Raw genomic sequence first — 23,133 nt, forward strand, 5'->3', positions numbered from 1 at the left:
AACGTTCCCCATGTTTCTTAGGTGCATTCAGGTGTCAATCACATTTCAGAGGTTATACAGGTCCTTCTAAAAAAATTTGCATATTGTGATAAAGTTCATTATTTTCTGTAATGTACTGATAAACATTAGACTTTCATATATTTTAGATTCATTACACACAACTGAAGTAGTTCAAGCCTTTTATTGTTTTAATATTGATGATTTTGGCATACAGCTCATGAAAACCCAAAATTCCTATCTAAAAAAATTAGCATATTTTATCCGACCAATAAAAGAAAAGTGTTTTTAATACAAAAAAAGTCAACCTTCAAATAATAATGTTCAGTTCTGCAGTCAATACTTGACTGGTCGGGAATCCTTTTGCAGAAATGACTGCTTCAATGCGGCGTGGCATGGAGGCAATCAGCCTGTGGCACTGCTGAGGTGTTATGGAGGCCCAGGATGCTTCGATAGCGGCCTTAAGCTCATCCAGAGTGTTGGGTCTTGCGTCTCTCAACTTTCTCTTCCCAATATCCCACAGATTCTCTATGGGGTTCAGGTCAGGAGAGTTGGCAGGCCAATTGAGCACAGTAATACCATGGTCAGTAAACCATTTACCAGTGGTTTTGGCACTGTGAGCAGGTGCTAGGTCGTGCTGAAAAATGAAATCTTCATCTCCATAAAGCTTTTCAGCAGATGGAAGCATGGAGTGCTCCAAAATTTCCTGATAGCTAGCTGCATTGACCCTGCCCTTGATAAAACAGTGGACCAACACCAGCAGCTGACATGGCACCCCAGACCATCACTGACTGTGGGTACTTGACACTGGACTTCAGGCATTTTGGCATTTCCCTCTCCCCAGTCTTCCTCCAGACTCTGGCACCTTGATTTCCGAATGACATGCAAAATTTGCTTTTATCCAGAAAAAGTACTTTGGACCACTGAGCAAGAGTCCAGTGCTTCTTCTCTGTAGCCCAGGTCAGGCGCTTCTGCCGCTGTTTCTGGTTCAAAAGTGGCTTGACCTGGGGAATGCGGCACCTGTAGCCCATTTCCTGCACACGCCTGTACACGGTGGCTCTGGATGTTTCTACTCCAGACTCAGTCCACTGCTTCCGCAGGTCCCCCAAGGTCTGGAATTGGTCCTTCTCCACAATCTTCCTCAGGGTCCGGTCGCCTCTTCTCGTTGTGCAGCGTTTTCTGCCACACTTTTTCCTTCCCACAGACTTCCCACTGAGGTGCCTTGATACAGCACTCTGGGAACAGCCTATTCCTTCAGAAATGTCTTTCTGTGTCTTACCCTCTTGCTTGAGGGTGTCAATGATGGCCTTCTGGACAGCAGTCAGGTCGGCAGTCTTACCCATGATTGCGGTTTTGAGTAATGAACCAGGCTGGGAGTTTTTAAAAGCCTCAGGAATCTTTTGCAGGTGTTTAGAGTTAATTAGTTGATTCAGATGATTAGGTTAATAGCTCATTTAGAGAACCTTTTCATGATATGCTAATTTTTTGAGATAGGAATTTGGGGTTTTCATGAGCTGTATGCCAAAATCATCAATATTAAAACAATAAAAGGCTTGAACTACTTCAGTTGTGTGTAATGAATCTAAAATATATGAAAGTCTAATGTTTATCAGTACATTACAGAAAATAATGAACTTTATCACAATATGCTAATTTTTTTAGAAGGACTTGTATATACCTCATTTGCGGCGTTCCTCTTTCAATGCTGCCCAAACCCCTAATAAAGCCAGGTTAGCTGGTGAAACATGTCGGGGGGCAGTTCCTAGGTTTTAGATCTTCTGTTTTACTTGCCTCATTGAGATTGTACCATTTGTTTAATTGAATAACATAGAGTGTGGAGGCAGACACAGCTCTATATGATAATTGGTGCCACAACTGAAACGAGTGACATGCTATCAGCTAGCTAGTGACCTCAGCAGGGAGAGTGCACATCCCTGTAGGGGTTAAACAAAGTAAATAAAATAGGAACAGTTTATTTAAATTCCTTCTTTAGATTGACTCACAATTTTGTTTTTGTTTTAACAAGTTATAAATAAAAGTTATTTTTTAGTAACATATTATCAGCTGGGTAAAGTTGATATGTAGTCCGCAAGGTCTGATTTGTATAGGTACTCCACATACAATCCACTTGTAGGTTCATTCAAAAGCATATCATATATACAGTAGTATACCACATTCCATTTCAATATCCCACTTTGGGCTGTCCGTGCACTAGAGCCACTTATTGCTTGTAAGGCAATATGGGGTTATACAAGGTAATATGTACCAAAAATCAGTTGTTTTTATAATTGGTGTCTATTACACATACAGCCCACAATAATTTTGATGCTATGAGTCACAACTGTGTCTTATCGCTTTTACTTAATTGTACTTGGTTGATAAAACATCTATTTGCCATATCAATAATGCATGCTTCTTAGGTTTATAGTTCCACCGTTTGTTTATGCAATCGAGTTATAATGGTGGTATGGTACATTCAGATGGTAAGTATACAATGTCAGCCGTTAGTTGTAATATGGTACATTCAAATGGTGAATGTACAATGTCCACCGTTAGTAGTAGTAGTAGTAGTAGTAGTAGTAGTAGTAGTAGTAGTAGTAGTAGTAGTAGTAGTAGTATGGCACATTCACATGGTAAGTATACAGTGTCCACCGTTAGATCATACTGTGGTTAGGTTGATTTTTCCTTTTGTTTGTATTAATACTGGTTATAATCTAGCAGTGGGTGTTATCACGTACTCACTGTTAAGTGGGTATTATTCGCCAGCCGTGGCGTCCCACGTGGTGGTTAGTAGACTCTGTATTTGGAGCTGGTAATATTACCTGTGTCACAGTATAGATCGCACAGTCTTCCCATGGAACTATTCTCTGATCTCGGCGTCCCATGTGATCAAGCACGCTGGTTCCAATCTGCCCAGGTTTTCACAGGCTGCGAATATGTAGTGTCAGCCTAATCACAGTATGATCTAACGGTGGACACTGTATACTTACCATGTGAATGTGCCATGCTACTACTAACGGCGGACATTGTATACTTGCCATTTGAATGTACCACACCACTATTATAACTCGGGATATCCAAAATGGAGTACAAGGTGGCTCTCCTATTTGCTGGTATGGAACTGGTGCACCAATCAATATGACTCACCCTGTCATTATTTAATTGAAATTTGTACGTACTGTAAATGATGGGAACTGTGTATCCAGAATCAATTCAAGTCAACAATGTTTATTTAAGAAAAGATAATATAATTAAAATAAAATGAACTCTTATCACTTGGGACATTAATATCGACTAGATAATATCCAATTTATTATACTGCATTTCTGCCATTTATATTGAGATATATCAGATGCAGATGTGATAAATGAATCATATTCATTTTCATCTTTTGTGATGTCACTATTCTAACAGGGTTTTTGGTCACCAGTAATAAACGGTATGATGAATAGTATTATGCACGACAATATTGCCAGTTTTTAGAAAAGTTGCCTAACTATAGGAACAAAATTGTTTTATTTGCCATTTTACTCAGCGGTTTTTAAGATATATGTACGATTGTTGGAGTTCATTTTATTTTATTTTTTCTTAAGTAAACGTTGTTGACTTGAATTGATTCTGGACGCAGAGTGCAAATCATTTACAGTTCGTACAAATCACTATTATAACTCGATTGCATGAACAAATGGTGAAACTATAAACCTAAGAAGCATGCACTATTGATATAGCAAATAGAGGTTTTATCAACTAAGTACAATTAAGTAAGAGCGATAAGACACAGTTGTGACTCATAGCATCAAAATGATTGTGGGCTGTATGTGTAATGGACACCAATTATAAAAACAACTGATTTTTGGTACATATTACCTTGTATAACTCCCTATTGCCTTACAAGCAATAAGTGGCTCTAGTGGATGGACAACCCAAAGTGAGATATTGAAATTGAATGTGGTATACTACTGTGGGTATAATATATCAAATTGACATATCTGCCAGAAATATCCCATTTTATTGTTTGGGGAAACTTTTTTTTTTTAAACGAAAAAATAAATAAAAGTTCTATGTTAACTGTCGGAATTGCTGTGCAATGAATATTTGTATAAAGGATACATTCTCTTTGAATGGTTTCAATTGATGAGTGCCAGCCTTGCCTATATATAATTCTTTATTTTCGATGGGGTGAGTCAGTTTGACAGAGCACCATATCCATAGCTACATGGAGGTGAGCCATTGTAATTAGTATTAAAGGTTAAAAAACTAATAACCCACACAAAATCGGAGCTGAATTTGCTCATTTTTACCAGTCCTTATATAATCTACCCTCTTCCTGTCCCTCTGAACCTTCTCTGGTCATACCAATTAATAAAATTACTGATTTGGATAGACCCATCTCTGGGGAAGATTTATCTACTCCCCTACAATCCACGCAACCTAGCAAAGCGCCTTGGTTCTGATGGCCTCTCTGCTTCTTACTATAAGGCTTCTTGCACACAAACGTGTGCTGCCCGTGCCCTTGCTGCGGTCCGCAATGCATGGGCACCGACTGTGGGCCAGCCGCATGCGGATCAGGACCCCATTCACTTGAATGGGGTCCGCGATCCGTCCTTTCCGCAAAAAGATAGGACAAGTTCTATCTTTTTGCGGAATGGAAGCACGGAACCCCACAAAAGCACTCTATAGTGCTTTCGTTCCACACCACATCTCCGTGATTGTGGACCCATTCAAGGGCCGCAATATGGCCACGAAGGACATACGGTCGTGTTCAAGAGGCCTAAGATGTTTCTGCCTTTACTATCCACTTCTATGACAGACACTCTCAACTCTATTGCCACAGAACAACCTCTCACTAGGGACATGACCCATGGTCGTATTATTGTTATTCATAAAGAGGAAAAGGATCTGGCCTTGTGCTCAAGCTATCGCCCAATATCTCTTTTAAATGTAGATCTTAAACTCTTTGCAAAATTTCTATCCATGAGGCTTTGCCCCCCTGTTACCTGACCTCATGCATACAGATCAGGTTGGTTTCGTTCCTCCTTGCAAGACTCTGGATAACGCCACTCAAGCTTTAAATGTTGTGCATTATGCTAAATAAAAACATGTTCCCATGTGCCTTATTTCCACAGACACTGAAAAGGCCTTTGACCAGGTGGGATGGCCCATGTTGTTCGCGGTTCTTCGCCATGTTTGCCTAGGAGCAACCATGCAGACTCTGATTCGTTCCCTATACACCTCCCCCACTGCCTCGACAAAGGTTAATGATGTTCTCTCTTCGGCCTTCCCGATTAGAAATGGTACAAGACAGGATTGGCCATTATCGCCCTTGATCTTTGTCTTGACACTGAAACCTCTTATGAGGATTGTCAGAAAGAACCCTAATATCTGAGGTCTTCTGGTTGGCTAACAGGAGATTAAGATTGCCCCTTATACAGATAGCCTTCTTTTCTTTGTCCTTACTGCACAGACGTCACTCCCTAACATGATGGCAGAATTTCATGTTTCATTGTGGCCAATTCTAAAATAAATTTCCAAAAATCTGAGGTCTTTTAATGTGTCTTCCACACAACATAGAATCCACTCTTGCTTCCTCCTTTCCATTTCACTGGATAGTTTGAGCCATCATATATCTAGGCACTTGTATTCCGAGGGATCTAGGTGAGATTTATCAAAGGAAACACATCCCCTTTTTTATTTTTTTGCATAAAATACGAGAGGACCTTGTTAGATGTTCCAGGGGGCTATACTCTTGTTTTGGCTAATGTGCTATTTTTAAAATGAATGTCCTGTCCTGTATATTATACCTTTTTACTAATTCTCCCTATTCAATTGCCACTTAGTTTCTTCACCTCTATAAATCAGGACCTTGCTAAATTTATCTGGGCAGGAAAGAGGGCTAGGCTAGCTCATTCTCTATACTATGAATCTCATACTTTTAACTTGGTGTTGTCATTCCTCACTGAAGCTATGGATTATTATTGAACATTTCTACTCTAAATCTCTACTTTTTCTTTTTCTATGGGCGGGGACCCCAACTCCCTCTTGTTTGGCATCTCCTCCTACCATAGGCCTCACTCTACTGACCTGTCAAAAACTTTTTCCTTCAGTACAGATTTCACTATCCCCATTGTTCCTGATTATGGGACACCCTAACTTCCCAGCAGGCTCTTTTTTTGGTCCATTCAAAACTTGGTGCTGTCAGGGAAAGTGCAGTGCTCCCCATTTTAGAAAGTCAGGATGATGGCTAACATATTTAGAACTGCTAATTTAGAACAATCTCTCTGACCCTTGCCAACTGGGCTCTTGGACTCTTCTCTCGCATTCAGCATATGATAGATCCCTACCTTGGAAACGTCTGCATTGGTTCTGGTATTATCTGGCACTCTCTATCTGACTTTTATAAGTTATTGGTCTCCTGTCCCTCGGATTTTAGACCCTCGTACATTGACAACTGGGAGTCCACCCTTGGTCTTACCATTTCTTCAGATGAATATTCCTTATTGACCATAAATCCTCTATAGCGAATTAAATATCAGGAAGTGGGTTACAATATACTGACCAGGTGGTACAAAATCCCAACATAACTACACAAAATGTTCCTCGCATCCCCTGTGATGTGCTGGTGCTGCAAGTTGGCAGAGGGCTTGCCTTTTCATATATTTTGGCAGTGCCTTTCCTTACTCAATACTAGAGTTTTTCCTAATACATTTGTCGGATCTTCTGGTCCTTCACAAACAAGACACTTAGTAAATGCTGCCCGCTCTGTCTCAATAGATTCACAAAGCTGAGGACATCCAGGGCAGTGATGGCCAGTTCGCAGTGTTCACCAACGACCACATGCGGGCTGCCATCTTGACTCACAAGTCTGGCGATGCACAGGTAAGCCCTTACCTGTGTCGGGAGCCGGTCTGAAACAAATGCGGTCACCGGGAGCAGGCAGTTCCGGGAACAGCCTGGTGAAGGCTGCCGTTGACCGCATTTGATTTCAGACCGGCTTGCGGCACAGGTAAGGACTTACCTGTGCATCGCCGGACTTGTGAGTCAAGATGGCAGCCCGCATGTGTTCGTTGTCAAATCTTGGACCCCTTTTGATGTATGCTATATTGTGGTAACATAGTCATGATCCCCCCTCACTTTTTTCCTTTTCCATTCCCGTTCCCAGTAGGCCTAATGGATGATATACAAAGGATCTTCCCATTCTCTCTCAGATGATGGGAATATATAAAAAAGAAAATCTTTGGGTTTTTCTCCTATCTGTTTTATTGTTTTCATATAACTGTGGTATCTTCTGGTAGTGCTCTTTATCTGTACTTGGTGTTTCTATACATCATTTTGACATTATGGGGGTCATTTATGATGCAAGTACTTTTGTCGCAGATTTGGTCGGAAAGGGGGCTTGTGGCCGAATCTGAAATTTCGCCCCATTCCCTCACTCCACTTTTCCGGTGTAATTCCTACACCGTTCGCCTGGTTTGGATGTAAATACCCTCAAATTAAAGCTGTCAGTCTGCAGTTAAAGCACATCTTGTTCATTTCATTTCAAATCCATTGTGGTGGTGTATAGAGCAAAAAATGTTAGAATTGTGTCGATGTCCCCAAATATTTATGGACCTGACTGTATATGGTGAATGTTAATTACTATCTGGTCATACCCTATGTCACTGATGGTGAACATTTTACAGACTGAGTGCCCAAACTGCAACTGTTAAATGGAAATATATAACTACTGTATCCTAAATATACATGAATCACTGCCTGTATGGATACCAAAAAGAAAAATAACAAATCTTTATTTGGTAGACTAATAAAACCCTAAACCAGGCCCCTGGTATCCCAGCCACTAGCCTCTAAAAAAGTGTATCCACCAGTAAACCTTAGGTGGACAACTGTACATGCACACCCTGAATAGGCTGCAACTCTGTTTGCAGAGACTTACGACAGAGGGCACATATGGAGTTAATTTTCTGGTGGTATGAGTTACGTCCACCCGAAAAAAAATCCAGATTCTAGATCAGTAGGGATAAAATTGGTCTAATGCCTAAAGTCACCTTAGTGGGCAGAGAAAAAACTGCAGGATTCCATTATTTAAAAGAATCATTAATTCTTTAAAAATATGGTTAAAAGAGGTTATCCAAGATGCAACGTGATCATGTGCAGTCGCCAATTCTGGGATCCCTTGCCATACATTAGGATTACAAGCGGTAGTCTGATTCTCCCCCAATAGTTCTTCTGAGAGCTTCAGACTTGCACATTCACTGCGGGTTCTAACCCCAGGTTCGGATCACATGCCCAGTGTACGGCAGGTGATCCTGGAAGTGGCGGCCGCACGGGATTGTGGTGTATCTCTGAAAACCCTTTTAAGATAAAAATGTGATTTAAACAGTAGGTTATTTTCTAAAAACAAATTATTAGAAGAAAGTTCCCAGTGCTCAAAATGGATTGACCGAGAGGCAACATCACTTACGTTCGTTTATAACAATGGTTGTAGGTAGGCACTAATGGGTCCCACTGACTTTAATAGGGCATGTCTGGGTTCCATTAATTTTGATGGCAAGGACAGCACAGCAGTCTACACTACTTCTCGCAAAGTCCGCTCTGCCCAGCCGCAGCAGTCAGAATGTTATGGAGGGCTCCAAACATAAGTTCTGTGGAGAAGAGATGATACCTTGGGCTGTTGAGATCAAAATCAAGACAAAACAGACCCCACAGTAATGGGTTTAAATCACTAAGATCTGTACAAATTTATGTTACGTGTATATTAGGCTTCTAAAACCAGCCAAAACCTAATCTTCAATATATGTTCCAAATAGCAGGGACTAGAACAGCGGGGGATAAGTGAGATGAGTAGTGCCTGTTTTTAACCCTTTCTGGCTCTTAAAGTCCCACAGAAAACCCCTTTTAATTATTCTTGGATGAATTTAATTATGAAGTAAAATAAAGTGTTGGCCATATTACAGTTCTGTTTAGGGACCATATACTTAGAGCCAAAGATAGCATGTTATCCCATCCTGTAACATCAGGAGACCCTTTGCTGAAAAAATTGTAGATTTTAGTTGTACTGCACCAAGTGATGGTGGCAGAAAGCCATTAACCCCATTCAGTGTAACTAATGTCAGCTTTCATAATCCACTACAGAGACGAAATGTCCATGTCCATACAATTTTACAGCTAATTATTATTACAGAAGTAGATGTAGCATTCTTCATGCAGTATTTTCCGGTCTTCATCCATAAGCACAGAATCTGAATGCTGACAACAACTGAATGTGATGGTTTGAATTAGCGTATGTATAGCTATTGTATAGTGGAAGAAAGTTCATGTTTTCAGTTGTATCCAGTTCAGCTGGAAATATTACTTATCATTTCTTCCTCTGGCTCTTTACAGGGCCGGCATTTAATGTCTTCCTAAGATATTGCACCTTTCAGATTGGACCATTCCATGTGGACAAGTTCTCCGCTCCTGGTGTAAGTATACAGCGCAAAATAATATATTATAGTCAACCCTTAGAATCAAAATGAAACCGCCAAAATAAAAACTCTGGTATCCGAAGTCTTCCTGGAGCCATAACTCTTTTATTTTTGCGTTCACATATCCATATGAGAGCTTGTTTTTTGTGGGACAAGCTTGTACTTGTAATTTCCTAATGGGGTGGAATTGGGGAAAAAAAATTCTCCACAGTTTAATGGATTTTGTCCCTATTGCTTTCCCTATCCTGCCTGTGCCCCTAATTCTCTGGGTCAGTACGATTATGACAATACCACACATAGGTTTTATATGTGTAAATACTGAAAAAAAAAATATGTATTAAAACTTTGAGAAAAATATATATAATTTTTGAGTAAGAGAAGCAATTATTTTATTTTATTTTATTTGAAGCCCCTCTAGGTGGCCACAATGTCCACCTAGAGGGAGTATAGTAATACATAGATTGCCCTTCTCCTAGGTTGACCTGCTGGCCAACATAGGAACTGTACTTCTAATATGCTGTATCTTTTCAGAGAGACCCAGCTTATTAGAATTAATGACCGGCATCCCCAATTGCCGCACGGTAATGCCAGTCTTAACCCGGAAGCACACTTTTGGGTTTTTCGCTCTTTAGATGCCGTGATCACACTTGATCATGGCATCTAAAGGCTGTAATGTCCGCAATCTGCATTATTGCCAGTTGTGGACATTAGCCGCAAGCCTCTGCTGTTTGAAACAGCAGAGACCCGCCGGTTATGGTACCCGCTGCGTGTGCGAGCGGGCACCATGTTAAAAGACTGCACCAGAGCCCTCACCTTCCTCATTAAGGGTATGTGCACATATGGCTGATTTTCTACCACAGATGGAAAATCCACAGCCCGTTGCAATATCCACAAAGTGGCTGGGACTATACAAAATCTCATCCACACACTGCAGAAAAAAAATTCACAGCAGAAATGAATCTGTCATGTGGATTTTAAATCCACGGCAATTTTTTGGGTGTTTCCACAGTCTTTCACCCTTTGTAAAGCAGAAGGTCAAATCTGATGCAAAATCTGCAGCAAATCCACATGATTCATTGCAGATCTTGCAGAATAATCTGCCCCATACAGCATGGCTGAGCTATTGTGTGTGCTCTTGGCAGCTAAAGGCATCAGTATTGGTCCCATGTTCGTATGTGCTGATATTGCTGAGCAAAATGGTTTTATATACACAAATGTGCCTCTGGGAGCCACGGGGGCCTTGCCTTTACACCTAGAGGCTCAGCCATCTGCACTTTGATTGACAAAGCTAGGTATGATGACTTTTTCACTGGCAGTTGCAGAGGGAGCAAAGCCTCTAAGTGTAACGGCAACGCCCACGTTGCTCCTAGGGGCTCATTTGTGTATATAAAAACATTTTGCTCAGCAATGTTAGCACATACGAACATGGGACCAACACAGATGCCTTCAGCTGACAAACGCCTAATGTAATTTAGGTCAGCCAGTTTCATAGGTACAATCTGCTGACAGATGCCTTTTAATGCCACGTATGCACTTCCTATAAATGGATAATGGTCTCAGGAATGAATTGCTATAGCTTATTGAGTAATGATTTTGAGCACTTCCTTTATAATGTAAATTCATTCTATAACATAATTTAAATCCCGATTGCCGGCAGGTCCCACCACAATTGTCAGAATGATCTGACAAATGTTTCTGGTCTACACCCAGCTTTAGGATGATTGTATATATTTTACTATACTGATAAGCAGCGTATCAGTCTTTAATATTTTCTTTGGACCCCTTTCTCACCTTTCCAGATCTTCATGTGTGCTCTTTGGGCACTGATGCAGTTTGTGGTGATTTTTATGTTTTATGATCTTCCACCAAATCCTTCACCACAGCATGAGCGGGAACCCCTCTTGAAGCAGACAGACATTCAGAGTCCCTTATATGGCGCTATCAACTGTGTTCATGACCCATCATCCAACCAGGATGATTTTTCCAGCATGGAGAATTCAAGCCCTCCTTCAACTCTTCCAATAACAAATAATCATATTCTTTCTCAAAGTGCTGAGTTAAATGAAACCACTAAGCAACCAATCATAGGTAAGAGGAGCCGATGAAACCTACCAAATAACTTTGCCAAGTATCTTCTCAAAGCAGTATTGTTTGATGAATTAGGCCATATTCACACAACAGAATTTCTTGACAATTTTGGTGTGTATTCCATGCTTATGAATAGAGTTTCCACAACTCCATTTGCTTGCATAGCAGAATTTGCCTGCAGATTTCTAGCATCTTCTTCTGTTGCAGAAATAAGTGGCAATTCAGTCAATTCAGGTTGAAAACTCATGGATTAGAACCATTGAATAACAGTGGGCCTAATTCTTGTCCAGATCTGTAGCAATACATGCGTACTGTGGCAGAAGAATATGGAAAATGCATGACTGAAAATATTGCATCGTGAACATACGGTACCTTAAAAGAAACAGATGTAAGATACAAATAAGTATACATTCACATCTGAAAAAGGCCAAGACGCCCATCTAATTTCACCATGTTACTAAGCATGTTTAAAGGGGGTTTACCAGGGTGAGAATATTAATGGCGTATCCTCAGGCATCACTGCCAATTAATTCTTTACATCGGTGCAGGGTATCCCGTTCACTTTAATGGTACAGCATCATCCACCGCTGCTTCTAAGTAGACGGTGTTCATGTAGACGGACCAAGGCAGAAAAAGGATGTGGCTGAAGGGCTCACGTGAGGTTTCAAACAGCCGATTAATGGATTTGGACCCCCAGAAGTCTGGAGGTCTATACTGAGGTTAAGATATCCATATTCTAAACCTGGAAAACATTATTTTATTGTACATATCATTGCTCTTTCTGTTTTCAGGCAGCTGTATGTATGTTCTTTTGCGGTATTTTTAGACTGCCCTTTTTCAGCATATTCCCTTTTGCTTAAAGAGTATTTGTCAGCCTATTAAACCATCCATACTGTTTGGACAGGTTGATCCTGATGATTAAATTGATACCTGTCTTGTGAAAATTTGGTTGCAGTGTTCCTGTGGAAAAATTATTTGATTCTTTATGCAAATCAGGGCTCTAGGCGGCCCTAGCCTCTCGCTGCACCTTAGCTCCTCATCTTTCCATTGTTGACCACACTCCTCAGTACACTGAAGCTCTCATTTGCATAAAGGATAAAAGTCTTTTTTTGTTAGGAATGCTGCAAATGATTTTCACAAGACAGGCTTTATTTAATATGAAGGATCAACCCTACTAGGCAGTATGGCTGGTTCAGTGGGGTTCATCCTCCCAATAGGTGGTCTTTAAAGAGGTTATCCGGGTTATTAATATTGATGACCTATCCTCATAGACCGCAGTGTTGACAGCATTAGCGCATACAGTTGATCGGCGGGGGTGCCGGACCCCCGCCGATCTGATATTGATGACCTATCCTGAGGATAGGTCATCAATAGTAAAAGCCCAGACAACCCCTTTAAGTCCGGATCACTAGAATGATTATCAGCCACAACCAATTCTTTGTATTCTCATTACCAGTCAAGGCCAGCACCCTTTTATTGGTAATGCTCCTCTTGTACTCTACAGCTTGTGCATGATACTTAGCTGCACTGTTTATGGCCACTTTCACATGGTCAGTGTTTTGCATTAGTATTTGTAGGCCAAAACCAGGAGTGGGACCTACAGAGAAACACTACGATGGAAATATTTGTGCCTCTTCCATGTTGTGGACGCCTATCCTGGTTTTAGCTTACAAATACTGATGCAAGATACTGACCGTGTGAAAGTGACCTAAGGCTGGGTTTACACATTCAGGTTACTTGATGCAGTTTTTGAAGCTAAAGCCAGGAGTGGATCATAAACTAAGTACACGAAAAAAGGAAAGTGTCACCTTCTCTTCTTTTGGAATCCACTCCTGGCTCTGCATCAAGAAACCTGAACATGGAAACTCAGCCTTTGTGAGATACACACAGATGAAACAGAGGGGAGAATACTTCAGTCCTACGCTAAAAATGGAGGGCATTTCATCCACACAAAAGTATAAAAAGTGGTACAAACTTTATTAAATTTTACAGTATCGCATATCTGTTAGGATTGAGGATTAAAGGCATGTGCAGATATAGGGCTCATTCAGACGACCATATCCGTTTTTGCGGTAAGTAAATTGCGGATCTGTAAAATACAGACACTGACCATGTGCATTCCACATTTTGCGGAACGGAATGGCCAGCCCTGTGATAGAAATGCCCATTCTTTCTATCTTTTTTGTGGGGCCACTGAACAGAATTACGGATGCTGTCCGACTATTTTGCGGCCCCATTGAAATTATTGGGTCTGCATCTGTTCTGCAATATTGCGGAACGGATGCGGACACACATATATGGTTGTGTGAATGGGCCCATAGTATATGAGGTGGTCATGTAACAAGTCTCTACAATAGCCCTTACAGACACAAATGGGATAGACATCTAGTGACACAATATCATGGAATAATGTTATTTGTAAAAGCTGGTTACTTCATGACACACACATCAGGACATGTGCAGCCAGGAAGAAAGGTAAGGACTTGTCTACTCATCTGCCATTTGCTTCTTGTCCAATAATAACTGTGACATTCTTTTTGTATCCTATCTGGGATCATTTACGGAGACCCCTACGCCAGTTTTGTGGTGTCATTGCACCTCAATTTAGGGTGTGGTGTGGGCAGATTTATCATCATTTACACTAGTTTACTGGGGTAAATGACGACTGAAATCTGCACCAGCTACCAGTTGGCATAGTTTTCATTGTAGTCACACAGACTGCAAGAGGAAGTGCATCCTTCCATGGGGCAGGGGATATCATGACCGGTTTAGCACATGCTGGTCTTTGATGAATGAGCCCTACCGGTCATTCCATCCATTCATGATGTAATGTCATGGTATGTCATGTCATGCTTGGGAGATCACAGCAGAACACAGTACTTGACAATTGCTGCGGTTGACTTTTTCCTCTAGCATTGGTGGAGAAAAAACACATAATTAGGCTACATTCACCCGGCATATCTGTTTTCTGGTCCGCAAATCGTGGATCTGCAAAATAGGGATGCTGTTCGTATGCTTCCCACACTTCTCACAGGGCCCATTCTAAAAATGCCTATTCTTGTCCCAAAATGGGCAATAATAGGACATGTTTTATAATTTGCTGCATGGATGCAGACAGCACACTAATGCTTTTTTCTTGCAGCCCGTGGAAATGAATGGGTTGCATGTGATCTGCGATGCAGATCGGACACAGACCGAAAGTACAGTTGTGTGACTGTAACCTTGCTCAGAATCTGGCCATTTATCTGCAATATGTGACAATGTTTGTTAAAAATCACAATTATTTTGATGAAAATGTTTGTGTTTTCTGAGAGAAAGGGTGCAGCAATATAGCACAAAACTTGTATGACCAGCCTCTTTACGAACTGTTAATGATTCCTTTCGGTGACACCTCTGCCTCCAGCTGACTGTATATTTGAAGTGATTTTTGATATTCATGTTTCCTATATATCTTTTACATGGCGGTTTCTTGTTATGTTGCCTCTAGGGTTGGTAAGGGAGGAGGTTGTGGTGCTTCTGGCTGCTCAGTTTGTGACGTTCTTTAATCAGACAGCACTGGAGGTGAGTATGAAACTAATAGGACACCTAATACAACTGAGGCAAATTTAAAGTGGGTTTCCAGGCTTTTGTTATTGATCACCTATCCTCGGGGTAGATCATCAGAATCTGATCACTGGGAAGCTGGTCTCCTGGCTCTATTCAAAGTGCTATCTCTGGTGCCACTGGCAGCAGGGAACAGCTAATCGGTGGAGGTGTGGTGTGTCGGATCCCCACCTATTGATGGATAAGTCATCGATATCAAGAGCCCAGAAAACTCCTTTAAATTGCCGATACATTTTCAATAGCTGTCAGTAGAACTCTTGTTTAGTCAACAGCTATTCCTCTAGACCAGGGATGCTTAACCTGCGGCCCTCCAGCTGTTGTGAAACTACAATTCCCAGTATGCTCCATTCATTTCCATGAGAGCTCTTAGAAGAACAGAGCAAGAATGCAAACTGGGAGTTGTAGTCTCACAACCACTGTAGTGCTGAAGGTTGCTTCCCCCTGCAGATGCATGCACAGTTGAGCCAAGAGTGCATGTGTTTAAGGGTGCATTCACATGTCTGAAAAAAGTGGATGCGGCAAAAATACGGATGATGTCTGTGTTACATCCGTTTTTTTTTTTTTGCGGAACAATAGTAACAATGCCTATTCTTATACGACAAACGGTAAAAATAAGACATGTTCTATCTTCTTTGTGTGACTGGACATACAGATCCAGACAGCATGTGGTGTTATGTGTTTTTTTTTTTTGTTTGTTTTTTTCTTCGACCCATAGAGATGAATAGGTCCATGTGCAATCTGCAAAAAATGCAGATTGGATACGGACCAAAAAGATGGTCTTGTGGATGGGGCCTTAAATGGAGAGAGGCCAGTAAGTCGCTGCCAGATACCTGATGGAGGCTTATTTCCCATGTAAATAAATGTGTGACCGATCCTTCTTCTCCCAACATCAGCTATTGGGAGAGTCAGGAGGCCCCCATACACATAAGATAGTCGGCTGGTCCTGCCAATTTTTCTCTCCTGTGCCTTCAGTCTCACCTGTTTCCACATTCTTTTATAGACTTTAGTGACGCCTCTAGCTCAAACATATCTTGGCTTTGAGGATCTGCAGAACTCGCTGATTTACTTTCTCTGTGGGATTGAGGTATGTAAACTGGGTAAATGCCTTTGTGTGCTGATTGTTAGTAAATTGGTGTGGGCAGTAGAGAAGTACCTATTGGATTCCATTTTCAGCACTTTGGGGTTCTGTGTGAAATTAATGGTTTAGCAATATGTAAAAAACTGGATGTAAACTGCCAGTTTGATGCCGCTGCAGCCAATTGCTGGCTGCAGAGGTGACCTGCATGACACAAGAGGGGTAGTTGACCGCTGCACACAGTGCTATTTAATCTGTCACACGTGATGGAATATGCACCGCTGGCTCCTGATGGAACCACTGGCAGAAAAGTGTACAGAGCCTTAGAGAAGACATAGCTTTACTGGGTTGTGGCCGGTGTTCTGTCTGCTGGATGACTCCTCTCTGGCTCACAATGGTTGACAGGTCCCTTACTGTACACCAATGAGACCGGTCACTATATCGTGCTGTGTGGAGTCAGAGCAGTAAGACCTTTCTGATGGTTTCCCTTTAAATTCATCCTAAATTAAAGTAAATCTTTTTTCCTATCCCTTTTGAGGCAACATCTGACAGCTGTGTAAGTGATCACATGTAGCTGAGGACAAAGTCCATCCCTTTTGCCCATGATTCCTGGTTATCAGGCAGCTCACATGACGCTGATGATATATCCAGAGCTCTTCAGTGTTTCTAGGGCAGGCGGCAGGGTTGGGCATGATTTTACAAGAGCACGTCTTCTAGTACATCGCAGTCAGGATGAAATCAGCACATTTGTGGTTGATCTCTTGTACTGAGCCGTGAAATCATGTATTTTCTAAAACGGGAAAACAGGCATGTCCGGAGCGGTGACAAGTATCTTTAACCCTTCAATGATCGGGAATTTTTTATTTTTTGTCTTTTTCGTTTTTTTACTCCCAAAGCCTTAACTTTTAGACTTTTTTCATTCACATAGCCGTATGAGGGCTTATTTTTTGTGGGACAAGATGCAGTTTCTAATGGCACCATATACAGTTGCATAAAATGTGGTGGGAAGCGGGAAAAAAAATCCATGTTATAAAGCAGGAGGAGCTCAGTAGACTGATACAGTGGTCACTGAAGTTACAATATTAATTGGTTCCAGGAAAACCATTGTATGTTGAAACCATTGTAGTTGAGTAATCGGTTCCAAAGCCCCAAAACGTCATCCAAGATAAGAGAAAATAAAGATTAAAAAATAAGCAGATAACTAAGACAGATAAAACATGTCCTTACATATTACAGTCAGGAATGGCTGCTAACTAGCAACTAATCCAGCTATTTTACTAGAGAGGTGGTCTTGATTGGTTGGATCTGAGTCTGAGACATTGTATGTTGAGTCTAGTTTCAACTTGTGATGGGTCAGAAAAGACCATTGTATGTTGAAAATATTGTATCCTGAGGCCATTGTATCTTGAGGGATCACTGTATATAGTTTTGTGGGAAATATTCAGTAAAACTTGTATTTCATTTACTTAAATTCCTGCTTATTCTGGGCTTCGAAGTCAAGGAAGCGGTCCTATCAGTGATTGACAGCTCTACCTGTATACACAGATATAGCTGTCAATCACTGATTGCAGTCAGGGAGGCGGTCCTATCAGTGATTGACAGCTCTACCTGTATACACAGAGATAGGACTGCCTCCCTGACTGCAATCAGTGATTGACAGCTATCTCTGTGTATACAGGTAGAGCTGTCAATCACTGATAGGACCGCCTCCCTGACTGCAATCAGTGATTGTGACAAACTGCCATTTGCCACTGGGCATTGTAGAAAACTTATGGCTAGCCTCCTGCCCTACGACTATGGCCCCGGGACATATTACCCTTCAAGAACCATGTAACAGAACTATGCCGCATGTCTGGACTGTTAATAGGACCAAACGTGGTCAGCGGTGTATACTAAAGATTCTGTGGAACTAAAATCGGATGCGCAAATACATGAACACCGCTGACCCTTACCTTCTTCCATACTGAACTTTCAGCTCCAGAGGCTAAGTCCCGTTCGAAGATGGGACTTAGTCGTTTTTCTGCATGAAATTGACCGACCGCACAGCCCAAATCTATGGAACTGTTTTGGGCAGGAAATTGTGCTTGCGGACGGTCATAAAGGACTTCCACTTAACTTTTTATCCGCTGGAGGGATTTGTGTGATTTTTGGAAGTGTTTGTTTGATGTATGCTGAGTTTAAATATGTAATTTTTATGGAGATGGAATGCATGGTTTTAAAGTTACAGTGTATGTTTAAAAACTGTATTTTTACTGTCTGATGATTATGTTAATCCATAATTATATCACAGACAGAAGGGAGGATTTTGTGTGTTTGGGTGGTGATTCCTGTCCTGTTGTTCCCACATGTGTATTGGTGATTTCCCTTTGTCCTGAGAGATAATTGAATTGCACTTCGGGTGTCTCCAGGACAGAGAGGAGGAAACCATGATGCATTGTGGGGATGTGTTGTATCTGTGTGTCCTGGGTGCTGCGTGTCTGTCCTGTGTCACAGTCTCCCGTCTGGTCCCCTAGGGGCGTGGCCACCAGATGGGGACCTGCATAAATACGGGTGGGTAGCCCTCAATAAAGGTCAGTTCTTCTTGATCCCTCAAAACGTAGCCTTGTCTCGTTATTGGAGGGAATTGCTGTATCACGCTGGGGATTGCTATGCTCTGCATATTCCCTGGAGCTTTAATCTTTCTTCGTGTCCCGGATACCCTCTCCTGGAGGAGAGATCTTTCCCACACGGTCCTGAATGCTGGAGGTTCATTCAGGGTGGAAGGAAGACGGCGCGGCTCCAGTTAAGCTATGGCGGTTGTGGAGTCTGCGGTGGTTGTGGTGTCCAGTGCGGTGCTTGTGGTCCTCGGCGCAAGCTAGGAAGCGTCCATTAACGGAAGGGGATCCGTTACATTGACAGCTATCAGTGATTGACAGCTCTACCTGTATACACAGAGATAGCTGTCAATCACTGATTGCAGTCAGGGAGGCGGTCCTATCAGTGATTGACAGCTCTACCTGTATACACAGAGAATAGCTGTCAATCACTGATTGCAGTCAGGGAGGCGGCCTTATTGGTGATTGACAGCTCTACCTGTATACACAGAGATAGCTGTCAATCCCTGATAGGACCGCCTCCCTGACTGCAAAGTCCAGAATAAGCAGGTATTTAAGTGCATAAAATACAAGTTATACTGAATATTTTCCCATAAAACCTATATATCTCTCCTGCTCTATTAGATGCTGCCTTTAGCTCACACTATGTTCAATGTGACAGGTTGCCCTTTAAAGCATCTAGCTTTGGATCTGTTTGACGCTGAAAATTGAATTGTATTTAATAAACATGTTACTCCACTTAAAGAAGGAGTTTAAGATATTGATAGCCTGTCCATAGGATAGGTAATCAATATCTGATCGGTGGGGGTCTGACTCCCAGCACCCCCTCTTATCAGCTGTTTGAAGAGGCTGCAGTGCTCCGATGAGCAATGTAGCCTCCTCACAACTTACAAAGCACAGCGCGGTCCATTGTATAGAGGCTTTGCATGGTATTGCAGCTTAGCCCCATTCACTTAAATGGGATTCAGCTGCTCCTAGGCCATGTGACATCAGTGGCCTGCTGATTGGCAGGAGTCGGACCCCCACCAATCAGATATTGATAACCTATTGTAAAGATAGGCAGTATCAAAATCCTGAGCAACCTCTTTAATCAAAATGACTTTCAATACGGTAATAGAGAAGAGCAGTTTCAGCAGTGTCACTTCCAGTCTTTGAAAATAGGAAAGTGATAACATAAAGAGGGACATTTATTAAGCCCTTTAGGCCACCATTGTGGCATTAAAAAGTCGCACATTATGGAGCACACCATGTGTGCACCATAATTTGCACCTTTTAATAAATTAAGCGCATATCACTCCAGTGCAGGGAGATCAAGACTGGCGTATGGATACTATGGGTACTTTCATTTTCCATTAACCACCTATATACATTTCAAGTGACCAGTTCTGATTATATAATCTGAATGATGAGTTTAAGTGTTTGACTGAGTATCTCTGTGTCTGCAGATGTTGATTGGTTTCCTTGTGGTGCGTATCCTTAGCCGCTGCTGTTCAGATCGCATCCTCCTGGTATTTGGACTTTGTATCTGTAATATATCCTGCATTTGGTGTCTCCTGTTCTTGGCAAAACCCAAAGGTTAACTGGTCTCATTTAACTTACAATGTTCCATAATGTGCATGTTATTTGTAGTCCACTTTTATTACAGGGCGCTAAGCAAAAAAGAATTGGGCCTCATGCACACGACCGTATCCATTTTGCGGCCACAAATCGCTGATCTGCAAAACGCAGTCATCGCCTGTGTGCATGCTGCCATTTCTTTTTTAACTCCTGCAGAAATGTCCTATCCTTGTCCGCAAGACGGAGAAGAATAGCGCATATTCTGTCTTTTTTGCTTTGTCATGGAACGGACATATGGATGCAGACAGCACATGGAGTCTTTTGCGGCCCCGTTGAAATGAACGAACCTACGATCATGTGGATGAGGCTTTAACTCGAGTGCCCTTGGCTTCTAAGTCTAAAAATGCAGAGCCAAACTTTTCTTTTTTTGGCCACCAAATTAAAAGGTAAAGGTTATTACATGTAAAATAAAGAGTTTTCCCACTAAGTCTATGGAATGACCAGCGACTTGACTGAAGTATTTAAAGGAACCGATGTGCTCTGTGTTCTGGCTACCTGCTGCAGTCATGGGAGGAAGTGGAACTTTCTGCGTAGTGTGATACATCTAATTCAGTAACACAGCATACAGGCTGCGGGCATCCAGAATACTATGGTTTCGTCCTTGAGAAGATTCCTCTTTTTCTACGCTGGCCGTAATATTCCCTGTGCTGCCGGGGCAAGCACTTAATTTAAGTGGGGTGTGCATTGTTAAAAATGAAGTGCATGCTCCAGCAATCTATGCACCTAGAATGAAATATATGCCAGCTGGTAGCTGGAGGCGTAAATTTCAGTCATTATTTACACCAGAAAATGGCCCTGCCCACAGTGGCGTCTCTAGCTTTCAAATTTTGGGGGGGCCAGGACAAAAGTAGGGGGGGCAGCTATAACAACGATACATTTACACAAGTATGCTTAGAAATGCTGCGATACTTTACCCAATACCAAAAAGCGCAACAGGGAAGAAAAGTCCTGCTGTCTGTGGTTTAAAAAATAAAATAATCACTCAGATTTCAACATGTCCTAGCTGTCCTAGCTGCCTGTGGATGACACTTTTATAGGGAGGGGGATCTGTGGATGACATATACCATATATAGCATCTTATGCTATATGTGTCACCCCCATATCCCCATTTCCCCCTCCATAACAGTGTCATCCACAGATCTCCCTCCCCACCTCTCACAGGAGTGTACATTTGAAATTTCTAAACTGTAATCCATATCCTGCAGTAACTTTAACTTTAAATCAGGATTAAGCGGCCGCTCATCTCCACTAGTACCTTAACCTTACACCACTCTGCTAGCTTCGATAACAGGGTCAGGCTACAGCCTACAGGTCACTGCCTGTTAGTTGTTACCGAGCGAGTGCTGATTTCTGCAGGTCAGAGGATACGGATTACAGTATAGAAGAAATGTACACTCCTGTGAGCGGTCCAGTGGCGGATCCAGAGCCTGGTCTCGGGAGGGGCACTTCCAGATTATTTTCTGTCCGCCGCCACAGAACAAGGGTGCTTATAGAACACAGCACAGTGTAGAGGTATACTGTATATTGTGTGGCACAGTGTAGCAGTATACTGTACATTGTGTGGCACAGTGTAGAGGTATACTGTACATTGTGGGGCACAGTGTAGCGGTGTACTGTACATTGTGGGGCACAGTGTAGCGGTGTACTGTACATTGTGGGGCACAGTGTAGCGGTGTACTGTACATTGTGGGGCACAGTGTAGAGGTATACTGTATATTGTGGGGCACAGTGTAGCGGTATACTGTACATTGTGGGGCACAGTGTAGCGGTATACTGTACATTGTGTGGCACAGTGTATGCTATATGTGTATAACATAAATATATTTCACATGAAAACTTACTTGACTTGGCCCTTGGGGATCTTGGACGCCACTTCAACACTTGGCTGGGGGGCTCGGCGGAGCTGATGTTGTGTTTTATCCTAATGAGAAATATTTCATAATAAGGATTAAGAAATAATTCTCCTTATAATGTGACAATGCAAAAAATACCCCCTTGTAATGCCCCCAGTTGAGCTAATGTCCCCCATAATGTGCCAGTATAAAATACCCCTATATAGTGCCCCCAGTAAATGTCCCCATAGTGCTCCTCTCCCCCCTTCCTCCTAGTGCCCCCCATAATGTACCAGTATAAAATGCCCCATATATAGTGCCCCAGTAGATGCCCTCAGTGTCCCCCATAATTTGCAAGTATAAAATACCCCTTCTTAGTGCCTCCCGTAGATGACTCCATAGTACTCCGAGCCCCCCATATAAAATACCCCTTCTTTGTGGCCTCAGTAGATGCCCCTATAGTGCCCACCAATAACGTGCCAGTAATAAGTGCCCCCAATAACGTGCCAGTAACAAGAGCCCCCAATAACGTGCCAGTAACAAGAGCCCCCATCACGTGCCAGTAACAAGAGCCCCCATCATGTGCCAGTAATAAGCCCCCCATCATGTGCCAGTATTAAGCCCCCCATCATGTGCCAGTATTAAGCCCCCATATGTGCCATTAATAAACCCCCCCCATATGTGCCAGTAATAACCCCCCCCCCAATGTGCCAATAATAAGCCCCCCAATGTGCCAGTAACAAGAGCCCCCCTTATTGTGCCTGTAAAACCATTGTGCGATGCAGGCCTCTTCCGGCCTGTGTCCCGCGCTGTATGGCTCAGGCGGCGCGATGACGTCATTGCGCCGGCCTCTGATAGGCTGC

The 23,133-nt window shown here is 42.2% G+C and overlaps 1 protein-coding gene across 2 annotated transcripts in view; it reads left to right on the forward strand.

The window, feature by feature from the left end:
• The window catches only part of LOC122936202 (major facilitator superfamily domain-containing protein 8-like), a 111,534-nt gene that overhangs the window by 78,644 nt on the left and 9,757 nt on the right, over positions 1–23,133 (forward strand). For both annotated transcript variants that reach the window (XM_044292294.1, XM_044292293.1), the window contains exons 6-10: positions 9,379–9,458; positions 11,261–11,549; positions 15,037–15,110; positions 16,153–16,236; positions 20,267–20,396. In XM_044292294.1, the coding sequence (XP_044148229.1) occupies positions 9,379–9,458; positions 11,261–11,549; positions 15,037–15,110; positions 16,153–16,236; positions 20,267–20,396 (657 nt within the window). The remainder of the gene's footprint in view (positions 1–9,378; positions 9,459–11,260; positions 11,550–15,036; positions 15,111–16,152; positions 16,237–20,266; positions 20,397–23,133) is intronic.

Source organism: Bufo gargarizans, chromosome 4, assembly GCF_014858855.1.
Source record: "Bufo gargarizans isolate SCDJY-AF-19 chromosome 4, ASM1485885v1, whole genome shotgun sequence".
NCBI classification, from domain to species: domain Eukaryota; kingdom Metazoa; phylum Chordata; class Amphibia; order Anura; family Bufonidae; genus Bufo; species Bufo gargarizans.